General features: G+C 50.0%; 6 protein-coding genes across 6 annotated transcripts; 1 reads left to right on the forward strand and 5 right to left on the reverse strand.

The window, feature by feature from the left end:
• Nucleotides 1-201: 201 nt before the first annotated feature.
• Nucleotides 202-4,251, forward strand: N7471_002886 (uncharacterized protein; the record flags this gene model as incomplete). The annotated part of the gene is made up of 4 exons (XM_057275606.1): nucleotides 202-381; nucleotides 509-1,652; nucleotides 1,730-1,974; nucleotides 2,029-4,251. Coding segments are annotated over 4 exons (3,792 nt in total), but the record flags the coding sequence as incomplete, so codon positions are not given.
• A 902-nt stretch (nucleotides 4,252-5,153) lies between these two features.
• Nucleotides 5,154-8,060, reverse strand: N7471_002887 (vacuolar protein sorting-associated protein 35; the record flags this gene model as incomplete). The annotated part of the gene is made up of 5 exons (XM_057275607.1): nucleotides 5,154-5,471; nucleotides 5,531-6,079; nucleotides 6,132-7,123; nucleotides 7,197-7,834; nucleotides 7,924-8,060. The coding sequence occupies 5 exons, from the start codon at nucleotides 8,058-8,060 to the stop codon at nucleotides 5,154-5,156; spliced, it is 2,634 nt and encodes an 877-aa protein (XP_057140245.1).
• Nucleotides 8,061-8,502: 442 nt separating this feature from the next.
• N7471_002888 (uncharacterized protein) lies at nucleotides 8,503-9,699 on the reverse strand (the record flags this gene model as incomplete). The annotated part of the gene is made up of 1 exon (XM_057275608.1): nucleotides 8,503-9,699. One exon carries the CDS (start codon nucleotides 9,697-9,699, stop codon nucleotides 8,503-8,505), a length of 1,197 nt encoding a protein of 398 aa, XP_057140246.1.
• Nucleotides 9,700-9,710: 11 nt separating this feature from the next.
• N7471_002889 (uncharacterized protein) lies at nucleotides 9,711-10,163 on the reverse strand (the record flags this gene model as incomplete). The annotated part of the gene is made up of 1 exon (XM_057275609.1): nucleotides 9,711-10,163. The coding sequence occupies one exon, from the start codon at nucleotides 10,161-10,163 to the stop codon at nucleotides 9,711-9,713; it is 453 nt and encodes a 150-aa protein (XP_057140247.1).
• Nucleotides 10,164-10,526: 363 nt separating this feature from the next.
• Nucleotides 10,527-14,394, reverse strand: N7471_002890 (putative NF-X1 finger and helicase domain protein; the record flags this gene model as incomplete). Its single annotated transcript, XM_057275610.1, has 3 exons — nucleotides 10,527-10,679; nucleotides 10,747-14,257; nucleotides 14,381-14,394. 3 exons carry the CDS (start codon nucleotides 14,392-14,394, stop codon nucleotides 10,527-10,529), a joined length of 3,678 nt encoding a protein of 1,225 aa, XP_057140248.1.
• Nucleotides 14,395-16,772: 2,378 nt separating this feature from the next.
• On the reverse strand, nucleotides 16,773-19,149 carry N7471_002891 (acetolactate synthase catalytic subunit; the record flags this gene model as incomplete). Its single annotated transcript, XM_057275611.1, has 6 exons — nucleotides 16,773-16,840; nucleotides 16,900-17,150; nucleotides 17,205-18,639; nucleotides 18,697-18,764; nucleotides 18,820-18,918; nucleotides 18,986-19,149. 6 exons carry the CDS (start codon nucleotides 19,147-19,149, stop codon nucleotides 16,773-16,775), a joined length of 2,085 nt encoding a protein of 694 aa, XP_057140249.1.
• Nucleotides 19,150-21,175: the final 2,026 nt, after the last annotated feature.

Genomic DNA, 21,175 nt, shown 5'->3' on the forward strand with positions numbered 1-21,175 from the left:
CGTTGCGGCGGCACGACAACCAGCCAGAAGGCTGGAAAGCCCATCACTCCATCCATTCATTGGCGTTTGATCTGTCGTACCTCTTGCCTCGGCGCTCACTCAGCCTTAATATCTTCCAAGGTTGTTGATCCTAACTTTGACTCATTGTTTGTTTTCCTCCGCTGGTTTGCCAGTGCTGTAGGAGCTAATCCGAAGCGCAGACACGTCGTGACCCGCCGGGATCACTGTCTTTCAACCCCCCTCCTCCCGTGTCCTTATCCTATCTCGCCCCTCACGTTTGCCACTACGGAAGTGTCTTTTAAGCAAACAACAAAGAACGCGATTGACTCTTTGTGCGTGAATACGCCAAGGGGAATAATTCCGGTAAGTCAGCATCAGATCGTGGAATCACCGGAGCTTTGTTGGTAGGGCTCTTTGGCTCTTCCGTTCTCCGCTTTTCCTCCTCATTCTACCACCCACCCTCTCTGACGTTGCTTTTCTAACTCGAAGCTTGCTCTGGCTGTATTAGTATGCTGCTGAGGCAGTCCCTGCAGCTTATTTGACCTCCACCATGGCGACCCATATGTCAGCAACTCCGCTTCCAGCAAGCAACGGCGAGACCCACGCGCGGGGTCCTCAAGTCACCACATCGACCGGATCAGCTGCGACATCTGCGCCTTCTGTGAATCGCAAGAAGCAGAAACGTCGACAGAAACAAGCTGCTCGCTTAGCCGCGGAACATCCCGATGCTTACGCCTCCGGAGATGCGGACTTGCTAGCTACAGATGAACAGCGCTCCTACGATGAAGACCACGAATATGACCTCGATGATCACCCCCACACAGCAAGCGGTGGTCATTACGGATATGCATCACCAGAACATCCCCGCGGACCTCCCGCGACGAACGGACCCGATGGCCACCACGCGGCCTTAGGCGAGACATCGAAAAGGAAGAAAAATAGGAAAGCCCGATCCGACTCCCAGAATCATGCTGATCGTAGCTCGACTCCGCTTTCAACCCCGTCCGCGACTTTCTCTCACCCTCCTCCACCTCCCCAATCCATGCCATACATCAGTCGATTCACCGGAAAACCTATGAAAAATAGCAGCATCTGGAACCAGTCAACTCTCGAAGAACGCGAAAATATCAGGACCTTCTGGTTTGAGCTCGGCGAAGAAGAACGGCGCCAGCTTGTCAAAGTGGAAAAGGATGCTGTTCTGAAGAAAATGAAAGAACAACAAAAGCACTCTTGCAGTTGTACAGTTTGTGGAAGAAAACGAACCGCGATTGAAGAAGAGTTAGAGGTCCTCTACGACGCATACTACGAGGAGCTTGAACAATATGCGAATAACAATCAAGGCGCATTCGACGAGGGAGCTCCCATCATTCCTCCTCCTCGACTCTATCAACCACCCCTTCGACCCCCAGGGCAGCATACTAGGACGCACGGCCAGTTTCATCCGTCACGGAGCCGAGTCGAGGAACTACCTGAGGACAACGATGATGATTTAGAAGAGGAATACGACGAAGAAGAGGAAGAGGATGACGAAGAAGATGAGGACGAGGAAGAGGATGACGAGGAGCTGTACAGCGACGAGGACCTTGAAGATGATGAAGCTCGAGCAGCCCGGGCTGATTTCTTTGCATTTGGTAACAGTCTAACTGTAAAAGGTATGCAACAAGATCACTTGATCGATATTACAAGGATTTGACGTCTAACTTTGGATACTAATTATTTTTTTTACCAGATGGCATTCTTACAGTTGCAGACGATCTCCTGAAAAATGATGGCAAGCACTTCATCGATATGATGGAGCAATTGGCTGAACGGAGAATGCAAAGAGAGGAAGATACACAGTACGGAATAGCTGCTGCTCATCAGTCCTTCCATGGGCATAATCATGGCCCTTTAGATGATGAGGATTACGATGATGAAGAGGACGACGAGGACTACGATAGTCAAGAGGAGGAAGAGTTCGACGAGGACGAAATGGTACGGGTCTACGATCTCATATTGTTCGGGCCAATTTGCTAATAATGCTAACAGGATGCCATGACCGAGGAACAACGCATGCAGGAAGGCCGACGGATGTTCCAGATTTTCGCCGCCCGAATGTTTGAGCAACGGGTTATGACGGCATACCGAGAGAAAGTCGCCGAACAACGTCAGAAACAGCTAATTGACGAGCTCCTCCAAGAGGAGACGTTGAACGAGCAGCGTAATGCCAAAAAGGCCCGGGAAGCGCAAAAGAAGAAAGATAAGAAGCGATTGCAAAGACAAGCAAAAGAAGAGGAGAAAGCCCGCCGGGACGCCGAGAAGGCGGCTGAAGAGGCGGCTGTGAAGGCTGCGCAAGAGAAGAAACTCGAAGAACAGCGATTAAAGCGCGAAGAGCAACGGAAGAAGCGTGATGCCGAAAAAAAGGCACAAGAGGAAGAGCGTGCTCGCAAAGAAGCCGAGAAGCAGCGACGACTCAAAGAAGAACGGGCACGTCAAGCTGAAGCTGAGCGTAAGCAACGAGAACAAAAGGAGGAAAAGAAGAGGCGAGAGGATGCCAAACGCAAAGAAAAGGAAGAGAGTGAGGCCTTGGAAAAGAGAACCAGAGAGGAACGTGAGCGCAAAATGCGCGAAGATCAGGCCAGGAAGGACCGAGATGCAGCACGAGAGCAGGAGATTCGAGATCGTAGTGGAAAGCGCGAACAAGTCAGAACCTCGCCACCACACACTCTGCCAGGCGTCATCCCATACAATCTCCAGTCTCAGGCCCCTCCTGGTTTCCTGCAGTCCCCGCATTATCCTATGGCGACACCTATTCCTAAGGTCTCGACCCCGGGACGGCCTCGTCAACAATCCCATCATGGCTCTTCTACATCCTCCCCTCACTCTCAACCTAACAGCGCCGATTCCTCTCACCACCCTTCCATCTCCCCACGTTCCATGGGTCATCCGCAGTCAGGAGCGACTTTCGGTGCCAGACAAGGTTATCAACAGCCTCCTTTGCACCATCCTCAGCCTTCTGCTCCTCTGTCACCTCTAGGGCGCACAAATCCTTCAGCATTCGCTGGCCTCGGTGGTCTACCATTCAACCCCCCGGGCATACCAGGAATGGCTCCGCGATCGACTCACCCTCCAGAATCCATGTATTCGTCGAATGCTGGGATGATGAACCCTTTGCGATCATTCAACGGATCTGGCGGAATTCCTGCGCCGCCTGGGATGAACGGTGTACGCACCATGCCGCCGACCCGAGCGTTCCCCCCTGATTCTGTGCACGGCCTTCCCTTCGCTGGCAATCATGGAGTGCCAGGGGCATTCCCTCTGCAGCAAGCCGGTCTCTCAAAAGCCCATTCCAGGCAGCCCTCTCTTTCATTTGACCGTTCTCCGTTAGAGTCTGGGACCCAGCCATTCCCCATCACACGGCCAAGCCCTATCAAACGCCCATCCAGCTCCGCACAGGACCGGCAGAACAATGGCAATGCTTCAGTGCAGCGAGAAGTGGATGGCTTGAGTGCTCATCTAGGTAGCAGTGCGCTCCTGGATGACACTGATGCTACATATCCATCAAACCTGTCTCAATCATTGCCTGGTGACCCCGCACCCGGGGCATTCCCGGGGCCAACGCGAGCGAGCTTCCAAGGATCGTCCTTGTTCTCAGATCCTCTGGGATCCCCACAGAATAACTTCCCGGTTGGTTCTCCAATGGGAAACACCACATGGGCTGCGACACCCTTTGGAGGTTCCCCCTTTCCTTCCACATGGGGACACGCCCCTGCCGGAACTGGCTGGCCTCCCAATAATGCCTTCGCAGCGGGTGGTCATCATCGGCCCCACACTTCTCGACCCGTTACAATTCGCCTGTTGGTCATCCAAGCATGCAAGCAGCTGAACTCGATGACCAGCCCGCAGAAGGGTGCTGGAAGCTTCCACGATGTGAACCTTGTTCTCGGTCAGGTGGAGCAGCTGCGCAACTCGGGAGAGCCATCGATCTCTTTGGACGAAATGCTTGATATCTGCGATACAGAAGGCAGTCCGCAGAATGGCGGCGGATCGTTCTCTATCAAGGAAGGCCCGAGTGGCCAGTCTGTCCGATTCGAACCCGATCCCAACAGTTCAGTCTCCGGTCATCGGGGTAGCATTGTGCCTGGCGATATCGGCAGCCCGATTCCTAGTAACAGCCACCCAGCTCCCTTCAGCGGATTTGGTGGGCCCTCCGTGCTGCGGCAGTATGCTTCGCCTCCGACTGGCTTATTCGGCGGGACTTCTCTATCCTGATCATGATTTGATGCCAACCCGGCCTTGGGGTGAATCTTCTTCTCGGCCTCCTTTCCGCACTCTTGCTGGAACGACTTTGAAATGCCCTCTCGTCTATTTCTTTTTCATTTCCTTTTTTTTCATCCTCTTTATTGAAGCGTCATGGATTAACGTCATACTCACACATCTGTCTACATCTTTCTACTCGAAAGAGTCACTGCTATTGATATGGGTTGTTTATTTGCTTGGTATTTTTCCAATGTGGTTGAATGCTTTACTTTTTGAAGTATGGCTTCCGGATTTGTTTTATGTACGGTATGAGTCTCTGGCCTTTCTACATTATGCAGCGATATCCGTGGAGATAGGGTTAGTCTCCCACTCCGTCATCGTCTTGACCAATTGCATGATCGAAGGTTTCTTCGGCTTTCGTTTGTTGGCTTTTCGTAGAACTTAGCAACGTAGAGTTGAATATTTGGTCATCACGTACTATGCAGATAGGATTTATATGTATGTGGAACTTCAGAGGGAATTCAGCATGGCTTCCTCATGGGATATAGTCATATTTTCTATGATTAATCCACCCCTCGAGGCTACCCAGGTGCTTGATTGTTCTACAAAAAAAAAAAAAGAAGTTGTCCATGACCGATACAAATCACGTTGAAAGGGTATGGTGTTATCCAGAGACAATGATACACTTGTATATACTAGGAATGAAAGAAAACCGAGGAGCAGTAAAAGAAAAAGAGGTAGGCTTCCAGGAACAAGAGAGACAAAAGAGACCAAGGAAATAGAGTAGAGCAGAAAAACAAGTTCGGCCAGGAGGATCAAACCAGGAATCTCACGTGGCACATCACACATAGTGCTCTTTGAAGATCACCAGGAGGTGTGTCCCGACCAAAATGGCGTGGAAATCCATCTGGCAATTACTTTGGTGGATCTGTCACAATGCCTTCGTATTCGCGAGAGCGAATATACTCCAGCGTGCGTTGGAAGTGGCGCTTTGGGCCATCGAGATTAGCATTTGCCTCATCTTCATTGCTCTGCAAGTTGGAGTGGATGAGTTCGATAAGACCGTTCAGGTACTTGGTAGTGACGGTCTCGTTCTGCTGGTCGAAATAGTAGACATAGCGGTTGAGGATTTCCACAAAGAGCTCGACGGAGACAGCCGTGTCCATGCAGGCGTCGGCCACACGGAGGGCGCGCTGGAGGCACTCGAGAACTCGTTTGCCGTCGCGATAGAGCTGCAAAGTTGACGTTAGCGAAAATATATTAAGACATTGGAATTGGAGATAAAACTTACATCCTTGGGATCATCTTCTCCACGTTGAGGGTTCTCAACTACCCACCAGAGGTGGCTTGCGAGATACACCGCACGACATTGATCGGGCTTCTTGAGGAGTTTGCTTCCGTGTAGCGCAGCTTTGGTAATGAGTGTGTCATAGTTCTCCTTAGAGAATCCACGACTCCCATATAGGGCGCCTGAAATAATGCAGACGGCCTGGAACTGGGCGCGCGAGTCACTGATCGCATCTTCATAGATGGTGAATGCCTGTGCGAAGAACTCGTAGCTGACTTCCTCGAATCCTGTCTGATCCGCAACCTCGCCACACATGACAAACAGCCGCAGTGCGAGATCGGCGCAACCAGGATTTACACGCTGGTATAAATTGTTGATGCTCTGGTGCATGAATCGGTATAGAGCCGATGACTGTGATTGCCAATTGTCGTCGTAATGCTCGCGCGACTTCAGTTTGCGGGCCAATCGGATCGAGGCCGTTATGATTGCAGGGGTGGTATAGCGGATTCGTTCGTTGCCATCGGCCAATGCCTTGCGCGTTGCTTGGAGGAGCTGTTACAGACTGTTAGTTATGGGTATAAAAACATCTGGCAAGTGATCCTACCTTTAGCTGGGTGTCATTGTCCGATCCCTGAATCAAGTGCACGAGTCTCGCAAGCCACCCTTGCTCTTCTACCGTCTCATCGGTTTCTCCTCCCCGCCGTTGGGACTGTGACCCGGGGTATCCAGCAGACTGCTGCATGCCTTCCTTAATCAATACTCTTGCGGCCTGGAGCACACGATCGAGGTTTTCCGTTGTGGATACTAAGATCTTGTTCTTCAGAAGACTGCGAATGACCTCGCCCGCTACAGCCCTCCTTGTGGGGTATGACTGTGAGGTCAGTAGTGGCAGGTAATGTGGCAACGCCAAAGCCGTGAAGATCGAGATGTAAGATTTGAGAGGAGCATTGAGGAGGTGGAGGATGTGTTGTTGGGTTGGCGCCGAATGCAAATCGGCATGATCAGTGTATTCGGCAGTCTTTTGCGTCGCGAAGTCCAGGACTTGGTCGACATACTCTAACCGATCTGGATAGGTATTCAATGCCAGATTGACAAGTGATACCAACAACGCCATGGTATCTTGAATCGGCAAGGCACGCGTTTTGATCAAATTGACCACTTGGTCGTAGAAGATATCGTACAGCTTGATTTCTGCTGGAATACCAGACTTAGCGTCGTCCCCATTCTCAACCTGCTTTTCTTCCGTTGGCGGTTCAACAGGCTCGGGGATTTCTTTGGGTGTTTCTGCTTCGCCGTTCTCGGTACCATTTCCCTTGGAAGTGTCATCGATGCTGGCGTCCTTTGCCTCTTCGGCTTTGGTTTCTTTGGCAAGCTCGAGCTTTTGCAATAGCTTGGTGACAGCTTCTTCCTCGTTTTGTTTCCGTGCTTCTGGCTCTACTGCTGAGTCCGCTTCCCTTGCTGCATAAGAAGACAAACGGTCCATAAGACCAATGACGATTTTCTTCAGATCCACGTGTGGGTTAAGTCTGGCGATGGCAGATAATAGAAGGTCCAGGGTATGCAGGTGGAACTCATCTGGGAAGACCTTTGTGATAACTGTTGGTCAGATTAGCAAATGGACCAAGCAAGAGTATTTTCCGAGAAAAAACAAGAAACAAGAGAGCCGTACCTTCCAGGAGATATTCTTGCGCGAGGACATCTCGGCATTGTACAACCTGTTCTAGAAGCGCTTGCAAAATACCGGATTTGTACCCTTCCAGATCAACCAATTGGCTGAGTCGAACGATGTTGCTACCGACGAGCAGCTCCAGTTCGCGTCGTTCTTGTATGCGCCTATCCCGCTCTCGTGAGGGGCCCTGGTGCTGAAGCCGAACCCAAAGCTTGTTCATTTCCACGAAATTCGTCAAAACAAAGTTGATCGAATCCTGCATATTACCCTCTGGGCCATCACCGGTTCCGGAGGGCAAATAATCCCGTGCTTGGCCGGAGAGGTAGTATCGCAAGAACAGGCCACGGATCGGGTGCTGCACGCCTCGGCTCATCTCCATCATATCCTTCATTATCTCCTTGACCGGCGCATCTTGGACGGACATGTAAACCGTACCCACGGTGATCATCAAGTACAAGCGGGGCACGATATTTCCGGCATACTGAACGAGCTCGTATAGGTCGGCGAGGTGGTTGACGGGGTGGTTCTCCTTTAGGTAGACGGAAAGGTGTCGCAGCGCATCAAAGACGGCCATATACAATTCGTAATACTGCTTCGGGCCGAGACTGGGGGTTCGTAGTTCAGAGACAAGAGTCGATCTGTAGAGGTAGATTCCAAGCTGTTAGCATACGAACTCATTGCGCATATTCCGAGGTCGCTGCCTGGGGAGTTTCATAGGGGAGCTCACCCGCATTTCAGCGCATCCATGAGCTTTCCAGGAGTCTCTAGGCATTTGCGCATCAGACTCGACTGCTGCCTCACCACCCCCAATGCCTCCTCGAGGAGGCGGTTCTGGTCCTCGGTGACGGGTGGTGGGCTAGCCATTATGGAACGGGTGAGGGGCGGAAGCTAGGGGGAGAGCAGGGTGAACACATGCAATGGAAAGACAATGAGCTAGCAAGAGATCGTGCGAATCAATTCATAAGACAAGTATCAAGGTGGGAATAATGGGGGAGGGGGGAAGAGCGGAAGGAGGTTGAGTGGAGGATAAGCTTGGGCGTGACACCTTGAGACTCCCCGAGACGTCACCCCGTGGACTTCGTACGGCAGCGGATAGCGACTCCTTATAACTTTCCCCTTCTTATTTTGCTAGGACTTTCACCTATAAAGCTTCAATTGTTTTTACTTCTATATCTTTTTGGAATTTTCAAGGTCTATGCAGGTAAAAAAAATAAACGTGTCCTTATTACCTGCCGTACGGCAGCAAATTGGGTTGCCTAATCACAAAGGATGAGCGAAAAGAGCAACAGAATCAACCACCTCTCCGCTAAAGCTCCAATCTCTCCAATCTCGCCCTATCCTGATCCCAGTCCACCGCCAGTCTAACCCCCTCCGCTAATTGAGAATGCTCACCTCCCACCGGGGAATCACACTCAGGACAGCGACTCGACTCCCTGGCTAGCCCACAGTCCCCAATGGTAAACGGATGCCCGTTGCGACAGTAGTACCAATGCCCAGTTCCTCTGAATTCTTGAGCCATCGCCGAAATGACTTCCATGCGTTCCTCGTTGGTGATAATTGTGTAGAATGTGCCCCCGCGCAACATCTTCTCGACGCTGCGAACTTCATCTGCCAGTCCTCGTGTCTGGCCTGGGTGCGCGTCGCAAAGACCTTTGGCTTTCTGAATGGCAGTCTGCCCATGCTCCAAGATGGCGTACCTCTTCTCTGGTGTCAAGCAATGCGCTCGTTCGAGAGCATAGAGCTGTGCTAGGAAAATATGACCTTCTGCCTGCTGCAGAAGTCGCTGGTGAGTGACCGCTTGTTGGATGAGGGTCTGACAATCATCCTTGATCTTCTGTAGATCAAGCTCGAATCGAGGTGGCATCACACTTGGTTGTCCTTGGGAAACGAGACTCAAGAGGTCAACGAGCAAAGCAATGTCCAGACGGATTAAGAGGGCGGTGCCCTGCAGGAAGCCTTTGGTCTGTAGCACATTATCGACATGATCATGGTTGGTTCTTATTTTTTTGCGTTGTCGAGCATTTTCAATCATTCTCCGAACTCTTTCAAATGGTTGCTCCTCAGGTTTCACATGGCGCCGATAGAGATCGACGCGCTTGCGCAGGTCAAGGATTGAATTCCATCGATCTGGATTTGTGTTCTGGATGATTTCTGCCATGTTCTGAATTTGATGGTTTCGCAGGCCAGATATCTCGATCACCGCTGGCCATGGATACTTTCTTTGGCCTTTGGTTGCATGCAATTCACGAACGAGCTGGGGAAGTTCCTGTGCAAGAGGAACATATTCCTGGTTGAGGAAGATGATCAACTTTTTGGTCGACTCATCAAGGATAGCTCGGCGAATCAGCCGGCCATATCGCGCAATATCTCTCAATGGTCCACGACATGTGGCACATGTTTTGATGTCTTGAATAGAAAACGGGGTCAATGATGCGCAGATAGAGACGGGCTTGCCACTAGCATCGACCTCGTAGTAGTTAGCCATGTCCATTTGCGCATCCATGTTTTCAATTGTCAAGAAATGTCCACACTTCGGGAATACGCATGGGTTTTCGTCCAGGTTGATTTCTTTGTACGTTTGACCCAGGATGAAATCGACTTGATGATTTCGGGTGTCCTCGTTTCCGCAGGTTTGGCAGAAGAAGGGTAAAGGACATTTTTCTCCACATACTGACGGGCACTGGTGCCCACAACGTAGCTTCTTCTCACATCGCTTGGAACATGGAACATGATCGCAGGGGGCTGCACATGGCATTGAGCAGACACTGTGAGGGCACGCTGAAAGACATTTTTCTTCTGCGCAAGGAGTACACGGCTCGTAGCATTTTCGCGGGCACTTGGAATGGCCACAGTGGACTTCGCAAGGAGCTTTGCAAGGAGGACAGGGCTTCTCGCCGTGGCAGGGAACGCTGCAGGTATGAGCGCATGTAGATTGATTCCGGTCACACCGTTGTTCGCAATTTCCATGATTGGCTGGCACGCTCTCAGGTCCTCTAGTGACGCAGCGATAACACATCTTTTTGCACGAGTGTCCACAAGGCAGGGGGCTGCGACATTGAGCTAGGCAGCGATAATCTTTTGCTTCCACATCGATATGGCATGGCAGTGAGAAGGTATGATTGCAGCCCGGGATCGTCTTGTCCACACGCACCAGACAGCGAACCGTGGAAATATCTTGATCTTGCCAACAAGGAAGGTTTGGCATTGGATGACCGCACGGGAGTGTTCTGTGCTTTTGATATACGTTGACCATGCACTTTTCCGGACAAGGGTCCCCGCATCGCTTAGGGCACGAATGATTACAGCCATTAAACGGTCGAGGGCAACGCTCTAGGCAAAAGACAGCGTTGTGAAGAACATCCGAATGGCATTTTTGGGCGCAGGCATGTCCACAGCCCAGCCGGTTGACACAGCGCAGGTCACAACCTCCTTCAGGAGAGAACTTTGGAAAATCTTCTGGCGTCGAGACCGCAATCGGTGTATCTGGATGGCGAGGGCATTGGAGCTCCAGGACCTTTCCGATATTCTGATCTTGCTTCAAAATCTTTACGACTTGAGCCCACATGGGAACATGGATTGAGGTCTCTGAATTGCCGATGATGTACATGCCGTGTTGTGCTCGTGACAGCAGAACATTGATTCGATTGGAAGTGCGTAGGAAGCCGCATTGGTTCTTTGCGTTGCTTCGGACTAGAGATATCACAACAACCTTTGCTTCTTCACCTTGGAAATTGTCTACGGTGGCCACGCGAAGAGTCTGTGACAAGGCTGCTTTGATCGTGGGCTTCTCCTTGGTTTCAAAATCCGCATAACCCGCCTGCTTGAGATCCTCTCGATCACGGTTCCCTACTATAATGGCAAAGAGTTCATCGAGCCGTTTTCGTAGTCGGTAGAGTTGACCCAGATATGGAGTCAACACCGCAATGTCTCCGTGCTTGTATTCACCTTGTTGAATAAGATGGTTGACCAGCGCAACGGTCATATCGACTTCATGATTGTTCCAGTGAGAGGTTGACATGGCATCGGCGTCAGATCCTCCCTCTCGCTGCCGGTGATCCAACCAGAATAATCTTTTCCGCATCCCCATAATCTCCGGATACTCCGAAACAGATGGAGCATCCTTCAACTTTGGATACAGTGTTTCACGAATCAGCCGAGCGATAGATGGATGCATTCGCCGCTGAGTTTCCAGTGTGCTGAAAGGAGCTCCACAGTCCATAGGGCTTTTGTTTGTGCTCACCAGTCTTTCAAACAAGGAGATATCGAGTGAGTATTGCGCACCACCCCGAGGATTCTCGCTAGAAAGATCGTAATTTTGGACCTGAGGGCGAAGCTGCTGCTGATCGCCGATGAGGATTGCATGCTCAACAGAAGGAATAAACGCCGTAAGGAGATGTGATTCAAGAACTTCACCAGCCTCTTCGCACAGCATGAACTTGCATGGAAGTCTTCGGAACATATCAAGTCTGCGAGCAAGTCCCGCCGTGGTGGCGCCAATGACATCTGCTTCAACCAGGCAGCGAAGGTGCATCTCGTCTTGGACGCTATCATACCCCTGTTTTGCAGCCTTGTGTGATGTGATGATTTGCCGAACTTTTTCGTTCACTTCTGCCCGATAATCACGACACCAGTGGTTGTAAAGATGCTGTCGTTCTTTTCGAGACATCTCGAAAACATTGATGTTCTTGAGTTGGTCCACGGGTCGTGCACGAGCACTGTCTTTGGCTCCTGAATCAAGCCAAGAGGTGATTGCGGTCTGGGGGCTGTCGATTTTTACTCCCAAGAAACCATCTTCCTGGACCAGTGAAAATAGCTGATCGTGGTGGCTGGGGCTTGTCCGCTGGATATAGGACTTGAGACGAGCAATGGAGACTTCTTTTTTCAGGTCAAGGGCGTGAAAGCCATCCTCACACAATGAGAGTCTCTCAGCTGTGCTCCATCTTTCTTTCTTCTCCATCTTTGTTCTTGTTGTATCTTTCGCAACAGTCTGAAGGTTGAATTTGTCCAGCCTCTCCGACTTAGACTGGGATCCAATACGAACAATTTGCGACGTCACATTGTTGTCCAGTAAAGCCTCAAGAAGTTGGTCAAGGGCATGATTGGTATAAGTGACACATAATATGGGCCCCAATCTTCCTCTGGTGGCTTCTTTGTTTGCCAGTAACACTTTGACAAGAGCCACACCAGTGTAGCTCTTACCGGTACCAGGTGGCCCTTGGATCAAACCGAGCTTTCGCTTCAAACAACTGATCAATGCATGAGCCTGTGCACCATCCAGGGTTGAATGATCCTGTACGTATTTCACGTCAGATGGTTGATTAACGCGGACGTAGAAATTGGTATCATCCTTCATGAGGCAGCGGAGATTGAATGCAAAGCCAGGCTGCGAAGCATACAATGCAGGGGCCATGTCGGATATGTTGAAATCGTCAGAGGCCCACGGGACAAACAGATCTGAGAAAGGTAGATTTTGTGCCATCTTCATCGATTGAAGTGCTTGCAGCGCCGGTTCAAATGCTGGAAGAATGACTCCTGGAAACTCCACCAGAGACATAGTAGGTTTTTTGGGACTAAAAAGGTCTAGAACGACTTGAGTGTTGGTGTACCGAGAATCAACCAACATCAACATAACCGAGCCTCTCGTGGAGCTCTTCCACAACGTTTTTGGCTCTGTTTTGTTCTGTGGGGGGAGGTGATCCTGTGGGGGGACATTATCCCTTTTGCGCCTGGGTGACATGTCACGATGTGTCACGGTGCAAAACAACACCACATCTTTTTGAATGATGAGGCACACAAGCGCGCCAGGCTGTAAACGTTTTGAGTTCTGCCACCACATCTCTCGGGCCATGGGTGTGTAGTTTGTTACTCCAGCAGGCTGAGGGAAGTCGACTTCGAAGTAAAGGCCCGAAAGCCAATTGAACTCGAGATTGACCACGAAGGACTTAGGATATACGAACTTGCGCAATTGTGATTGCTGGGCACGCGGACTCAGTTCGTGGTGGATTGCATCCCGAAGTTGACCGACGGTGTCTTCTCGCAACAACCGAAAGTTTCGATCTAGCAATCCGTCGATACCATCAATATGCCATTGAAGTGGATTATTGACGGGCAAGTACTCCCCCCGAAGGCTGCAGATTTCTTCAAAGCTGGGCATGATCTTAATCTGGCAGATATCGTCAAAGTCATTGTTGTGTCTGCCACCGGGGGTCTCGCGGTTGGGGACAAAAGCGACATTGTTTTCATTCTTGACTTTCTTCTCTGGTGTACCTGTTGGGAGCAACTTCCCAGTCTCCATGCGCTGAAGAAGACGGTCAAGGTGCTGCCGAGATTGATAAAGTCTACTGCCCATGCCGTTCTTGGTACTCATCGAGGTGAGCACAGTTTCGAATCTCTGTGCCACGGCATGCAGGCAGTCCTGGATAGGAGCCGTAGAGTTCAGGTCCGCGATGCGAGAGAATGTGTGTAGCGATGCCTCCAGTAACATGGCACTGCCTTCGTTGGTGGTGTCGATTTCGAGAACGCCACAGATGAAATTGAGCCATCGCGCTGCTCTAGATCCATCGATTCCAAACAAGACATTGTAGATTGTGCCCACTGCCTGCTCCAGTACCAGAGAGGATATAACCTCGGAATTTGAGACTGTCTCTAGAAATGGTAGCACTTGAGTCTTGAAAATCAAGTCTCTCGTTGGGGCATCCATGTCTTCGAAATTTTCTTGAACAAGGTCCAAGACTAGGCGCAAGCCATCCTCACTCGCCAATGTCCGGATGACTTCTTGTCGTATACTGGCGTCAGATTCAATCAGTTCCCTCGCTTTCCGGAAGATAGTCGTTTTCTTTCCGGAGGAGGGACGAATGGCCGTCGTGCGTAGAGGAATACTGCCCTGCCATGCTTGGAACGCTTTGTCTGCATTTGGCAAGCCACAAGCTCGTCGGGGCAGCGGCTCAGGGTGTTGGATCTGGCTGGTTGGGATTGTTGGACTGCGGCTATGGCCATTGCTCACATGAGCATATTTGCAGTTTTTCCATTGGCAATTGCCTCTGGCGAAGTTACGGCACATCCTTTTATAGGTTAAATCGATTAGCATTTTCCACAAATTACTTAGATGATTTTTCAAATCTATTCGGATATCTCTCAAAATGGATTGCCGTATCTTGCAAAAGTAAGAGAGATCTAAAACATACCTTTGGGAGTCCATGATGTGGTATCATTTCCTGGTCAAGTGTTTGGTAGAAACAGGATGGTCAAGATGAAGATCTCTAGCTGGGTGGTATCACAAGAAGATGTGATTTGTGAAGGTCAAAGCGGTCGAAAGTAATGCAACGTGCTGCTTTCCAATTGTTGTTTGCTGTGGGATATGCAAGCCCTAGAGCATATGAAAGAACATGATTGAAAGCAAGAGTGTGAAGGAGAAGGAAAGAAACGAGATATATTTTTTTTTTTAGCTAAGGGAAGGAAATATGATGTATTCGTTATGGCTACTGCGGCCCTCTACAGGCGGGGGGTCAGGCGACTGGGTCACTGACAACGGTTTCAGTTGAATACCTGGTTGAATACACGGCCATGGCTAGGATCGAGCTATCGTGATCGACAACCGCGTGTCTAATAGCGTAGACGACGACGAGGATACTATATAGGCTAACGACGATTATACCATATAGGCTGACGAAGACGACGGTGGCACACAGACTTTATCACAGGCCCGGAGGGACGAACCGACGAAGGGAGACAGATATAGTGGAGGACATCCATCATCGACGCTTCTTGTCGAGCATCATCGGAGGAAAGGGGACATTTCTATTGCTTTACTACTACTTTCTGATACTCAGATCTGACGGGCGGCAGGCAGGGCGCTGTCAAGTAATATTGTAATACCTAAGCATAAAGAATCAAAAGCAATAGATAAGGACAACCGGCTAGGGGTTCATATAAAATGTTCTCCTCGTTCTTTCTCCGTCCAGTCTCAGATCTACTTTGCGAGCTTATCTGTGTTATAGACACGGAGCAAACAAGGCTGACGAACCTACCATAGAAGATTCGTCATTACCTCAAAATCTCGTCTTTGCAGAACAATATCAGATTCTCCCGGAACTAGGAGCCGGTCGTAGACAGCGAAAAAGGGTAAAACCATCGGGGCTCCAGTGACCACGCTCGGTTGACCAGCCACTAGGCTTAGGTCTATTTTCACTTCGTGTGCACAGTAAGGTTGTTGAAGTGACGCGGGCTGCGTAATAGAAGGTGGGTTGTTTGGGGATTGAGAGGTTAGGGAGCGGATATCAGAGTGGGTTAATGGTCACGGGGAAGCCGGGGGGCGAGTTGCCACTTTTCGATCATGATTCGCTTTCTGCGTACTTTCATAATGATCACGATGCGGATTTCACCGTTGCTGTCCGCGAACCATTTCCTCGCATCCTAGCGGAGGCGAGGCAACGACTCGGAAACTCCGGTTTCGATCACTAGAGTTGGTCGACCGGCAGTTGTAACTCCATCATTGCAGCGAGAGGGTGGAACAAATGCCTGATCTCCCTCTTTGCCCTTTCCCACAGCGGGCGTGTAGGTCTTTGCCCCGACCCACACCGATTCCTCTGAGGGAATACCTATATGTATGGATGGTACTACACCCATGGAACCTTGGAAGGTACGGGATGCGGATGGTGTTCGCAGCCTAAGGCCCCCCATTGAACTCTTTTCTTATTGTTGACACTAAAGCTATATTTAGTTAACACAACATGGCTAAGATTGATACCTAGTATCTAAATTTCTTCATTTGTCTTGTCTATTTTACCGCCTCTGTATACATCTGAGAAGACATCTGAAAAGATGTCTAAAAAGATGTCTAAAAAGACTTTGAGAAAGACTTTGAAAATGACTGTGAAAAACTCTACCAAAAAGATGTCATGCTAACACTAAAAAGGTTCGATGCTCACACTCAGCCTGTGCCTCCCCCTGTGGAAAGGCATGTGCACCATGTAGTCCCACAAAATCTCTAAGAGAAGCTTTGGGTGGTTTCAGCAAGGAAGTTCAGAAGGATTGCGACTACATCGACGACATCTCAAGAACACAAGTTGACCCGAGGGCTGGAGCTCCGTACATTGTTAGCCAACAAAGACAAAAAGCCATCAAGGATGATGAACATACGAGGAAGAGCTTATGAACGCGTAATAAAACAAGAGATAAATGCTTTCAATGACTAACTGCTCCTATTTAACGGAACCCGAACATATCAATTTCCCAAGTCCCATCGAGGAACCCGAGACGTCAATGATTATATACAAGAGGAACAACCTGGCAAGAGAAAAGGCCAAAATCGATCAAACGCCAAGGTAAAGCACGTGTTCCGTGCAATTCGCCATGGTCTTTTCAGGGATATGGCGAAGGGCAAACCCCAACAGGTGCATAGACCCCGCGAGCACCAATCTTCTCTGCCAAAGCGACCTCCAAGAGCAATCTGGTTAACGAATTTGTTGTTTATCTTTAGACAGATATTGCCCCAATCGCTTTTGGTGAACCAGCCAAGAAACGCCATGGATATCAAAGTACAGAAATATGATTGTCGAGGTGACATTGGCTAGTCACCTACTCTTTCCGGACATGGAAGTCCACATTACGCGCGCGCATCAGCTCCTTGCGCTCCAAATCCTTGGCTGTAATTAAATGAGTCAGTAGTGTTTCAAGTCAGATCACTGGCCAGGGTTTCGCATACCTTCATCGTAGACCAAGAACTCGTGCAGACCACGGCCAGAAGGCACCATGGGAAGAACAGGCACCTTGCGGTCAGTGATGACCTCCAGGAGGGCAGGGCCATCGTGCTCAATCAGCCACTTCAGCTTCTCCTCAAGTTCGGAGGGCTTGAAGCACTTGTCGGCAGCGACGCGCATAGCCTTGGCAAGGGGAACGAAGTCGGGGTTCTGCTGGTGAGTGTGGGAGTAACGATCCTCGTAGAAGAGGTTTTGCCTGGAATAAACAAGTAAGTCAAATATACTGGGAAGATCGGAGACGACAGCTTACCATTGAGTGACCATACCCTGCTCCTCATTGTTAATCAGGAGGACCTTGACACCAATGTTGAACTGAGCAGCGGTGGAAAGCTCAGTGAGAGTCATGTTGAAAGAAGCATCACCATCGATGTCGATGACAAGGCAGTCCGGACGGGCCACCTTGGCTCCAAGAGCGGCGGGGAGACCGAAGCCCATAGTACCGAGACCACCGGAGGTGATCATGGTACGAGGGTGACGCCAGCGGAAGTGCTGAGCAGTCCACATCTGGTGCTGTCCGACACCAGTGGTGATGATGGTCTTCTCCTTCCGGTCAGCAGTGAGTTCGCTAAGCTTCTCGATAACAGCCTGGGGCTTGATAGGACCGTCCTCGGTCTGGCGGTCGTAGAGCGACAGGGGGAAGCGCTGCTTCCAGTCGTTGATCTGCTCGAACCACTCGGGACGCTCAGGAACAGCCTTGACATGGGGCAAAAGAAGACGGAGGTTGTCGGCACAGTCACCCTCCACGGCCTCATTGGCCTGGACAACCTTGTTGATGTTCTTAGGCATGATCTCGAAATGGACGATACCACCGCGGCCTTCAGTAGCGGCAAGCTTGGCTTGGGGCGCGAACTTGGGGATGCTGAGAGTCACACGGTCATCGAAACGGGCACCAACAGCAATGATCAGATCGGCCTCCTGCATAGCCATGTTGGCGTAAGCAGATCCGTGCATACCCAGCATGTGGAGAGCCTTAGGGTCCAACTCGTCGAATCCACCAAGACCCTGCAGGGTGGTAGTGACCGGGATGCATGCCTTATCGGCAAACTCCTTAAGGATCTCGGGACCATCAGGGCGAGCAAGGAGACCCTGTCCAACGTAGAGGACGGGCTTCTTGGCAATGTTGACGAGGTTAGCAACACGGCTGATGGTGCTCTCGAGCTGCTTCCGGCTCATTTCACGGGCTGCCACGGTGGCCGCGCTGGGGAGCGAGGGGATGGTGCTGTGCATGGGAATGGGGTTGCGGAGAATGCCAGCAGTGACATCCTTGGGCAGATCAACCAGGACGGGACCGGGACGGCCACTGGTGGCGATCTCGAAAGCTTCCTGGATGCGGCGAGGTAGCTCACCAACAGACTTGACCATCACGTTCCACTTGGTGCAGGCACGGGAGATACCAATCACATCGGCTTCCTGGAAGGAATCGGTTCCAATAGCGCTGGTGGGGACCTGACCACAGAAAACAACCATCGGGGTACCATCAGACATAGCATCTTGCATGGGAGTGATAACGTTGGTAGCACCAGGGCCAGAAGTAACGAGAACGACACCGGGCTTGCCAGAGGCACGGGCATAACCCTCAGCCATGTGACCAGCACCCTGTTCATGCTTGGGAAGGAGGAATTCGAAGTGCTTGGAGTTGTAGATAGCATCGAAAACGGGGAGAATGGCACCACCGGGGTAACCGACTGCATGTCAAGTATTAGAATTGGGAAATTGTGTAATATCAAGTATGAGATACTCACAGATGTGCTTTACACCCTGGCGAAGCATCATCTCGTGGAAGATCTCTCCACCACTCATTCCAACCATTCTATGTACCAGCTAATCAGTTTCGGTGTGTCCAAGCCGTCATCAGGGTAACATACGAGTCATCGAGCTCGGGGAGCTGGCGGTGTTGCAAGGGAGAAATCTCATTGCGATGGGGTTCCTGGTTGAATGCCGGACTGGGCACGGCTCGGGATTCCCTGACGATTAAACAAATTAGAACCAAACTGCAATTGCATTGTGATCATAGGGTGGGGGGAAACTCACGGATTTGAAGCCGTAGCTGTACTCTGGGTGCGCTTCTGAAGAGAGGAGCGGTGGGGCGAAGCGGCCGAAGCCACAAACGAGGTTGAAAAAGGCCGACGTCCAGCAAGCTGCTTCTGGAAGTGGAATGCACGCAGAGCACTTTTTGATGGTCTTAAAGGCATCATTGTGAATGACGGCCAAGCCAGGAAGACTGAGGGGAGAGTGGTTTAAAAAAGGAAAAATGAGTACCAATTGACCGCTGAAGATTGCCAGTGACTCGTCTCTGGGGTTTCCGAGAAAACGCTTAACCCAAAATGTCCGACCGCTCTGAGTCAAGAAATTAGGGGCTTCTGATTGGCTAGGCGCCCCTCCGCGCCCTCCGACCTCGGCCATTGGTAAGTCACCTGATTTGTTGTTTTCGTATGTCCTCGGCAACAATATCGTCTACGATGGACACGTATCTGCTGTACACCCTCAAAAATCTATTGACGAATCAGGCATGTACGTGAGTCTATCATGTCCGCCAGGGACAGGGACAGGGACTTCATAGTCACGATAGTCAAACATCTCTCTACTATACAAAACTCACCGGAGCTCTGATCTTAGTCCCCGAACTTTTCGGTGTCAAGTGGGTCTAGATCGGGCCGGGCATCTACTGTTGTAGAGCTACTGTACAAGGGACATTGCAAGGATGTTATGCCTGTTGCGCCCTTCGTAGATGCGATGCTATTGATCCCTTACTTCATGATCTGCGAATACCCAAGCCTCCAAGGTCTTTGCTCGGCTAAACCCCTGGTCATTTTTCCTAATCACCTACACAACCTGGCATACAAATCGACCATCATTTCGTTATTTCGGAATCTTCGATCTTCTATACTGGTACTGCGCCTTTGGTTTGGATTGTTTCCGAGATGTACATTAGAATGCTCTACATTCTTGTAATACATAGCAAGTCGGTATATATAAGTAGATCGAGTAAGATATGAGGGAACAGAAAACGAAATAAAATAAAGCTTTGTATAGATTATAGATCGGGTTGGAAACCTTAGTATTAGCTCTACATTTATCCCCACACCTCTGTCGATCTCACTGTGCTAGCTAAGCTGACACTTATCTGTATCGTATATTTTAGCCCAGGGCCGATGCAGCCTAGTCGACTCCCGCATGTATATCAGGCTTTATGTATATGATGTATGATGCGAGTATCTTCGGATATTTGGAGTGAACTTGTGCAAAGCTTTTGGGAACTAATCACTGGGAAAATAAGTTCACTTGCAATACTAGCGAAAGAAAGCATACGAATAAACCCCCACACTGCTTGGTAGCGGCTTTATCGGGAATCTTACAAGACACAGAGTACCATACAATTATGTCTGGAAAATAGGGAGTCCCTAACCCCAAATCTTGGTTTCATACATACCAACCCGCATTCATTGACCAGGCGAAATCGACATCTAGGAATAATAAATGATCTTGTAGCTTGCTCCAGAGGGTTTGACAAAGGCTGCTCCTTGCTTCTAGAGGCTAGCAACAATTACACAATTGGAAGATGACGAGATCCAAGCACATTGTTTGAATACTGAGGGATTTTGGATGGAAGGGAACAACTTCCTGAAATACGTTAGTATATCTTCATGAGCATTTCTATTCGACTCGGACATCCAGCGAAAAGATGATCGGATTCCTTGAAAACCGCACGGAGGAGCAATCCTAGAAGCCTTTCTTTGCCTACTTGCCTTATAACTATAGTCCCGCACTGACCTTAACAAGTACCTTGGGAGATCGTCCATAAATATGTTTATTATTCTTTATTATTCTTTTTTTTAATCACTCACTGGATTCGGCGGAAATGTATGATGATGGACCTGATGCTTTGACACATGACCGACTTCGCCGTCTTAAGGAGATAAGATTGGTGAATGAAAATATAAAATATGCCCCTCCAATTGCCGTCCTTGGCAAAGTGGAATCAAATGTCACCAGAAGAAAAAAACCTCCGCATGGAAGATGGGTCTGACATTAAACCATGTGCTTGTTGAGCATGCACCGCAACCTCTCCATCACGATGTTTCAAGGGCTGGGTGACAGAAGGTGGAATCACTGTTCTCCTTCCCAGGCCATTACGAGCTCCTTCAGTACAGTTAAGGATATTCTCCCAACTACTTTGGACCTAGCCGGGGTAGCTCAGAATCGAAGTTCCATCCGAAGTCG

The sequence above is a fragment of the Penicillium samsonianum genome, assembly GCF_028829775.1.
Source record: "Penicillium samsonianum strain IBT 33392 chromosome Unknown utg000002l_segment0_segment0, whole genome shotgun sequence".
In the NCBI taxonomy this organism is placed as follows: Eukaryota; Fungi; Ascomycota; class Eurotiomycetes; order Eurotiales; family Aspergillaceae; genus Penicillium; species Penicillium samsonianum.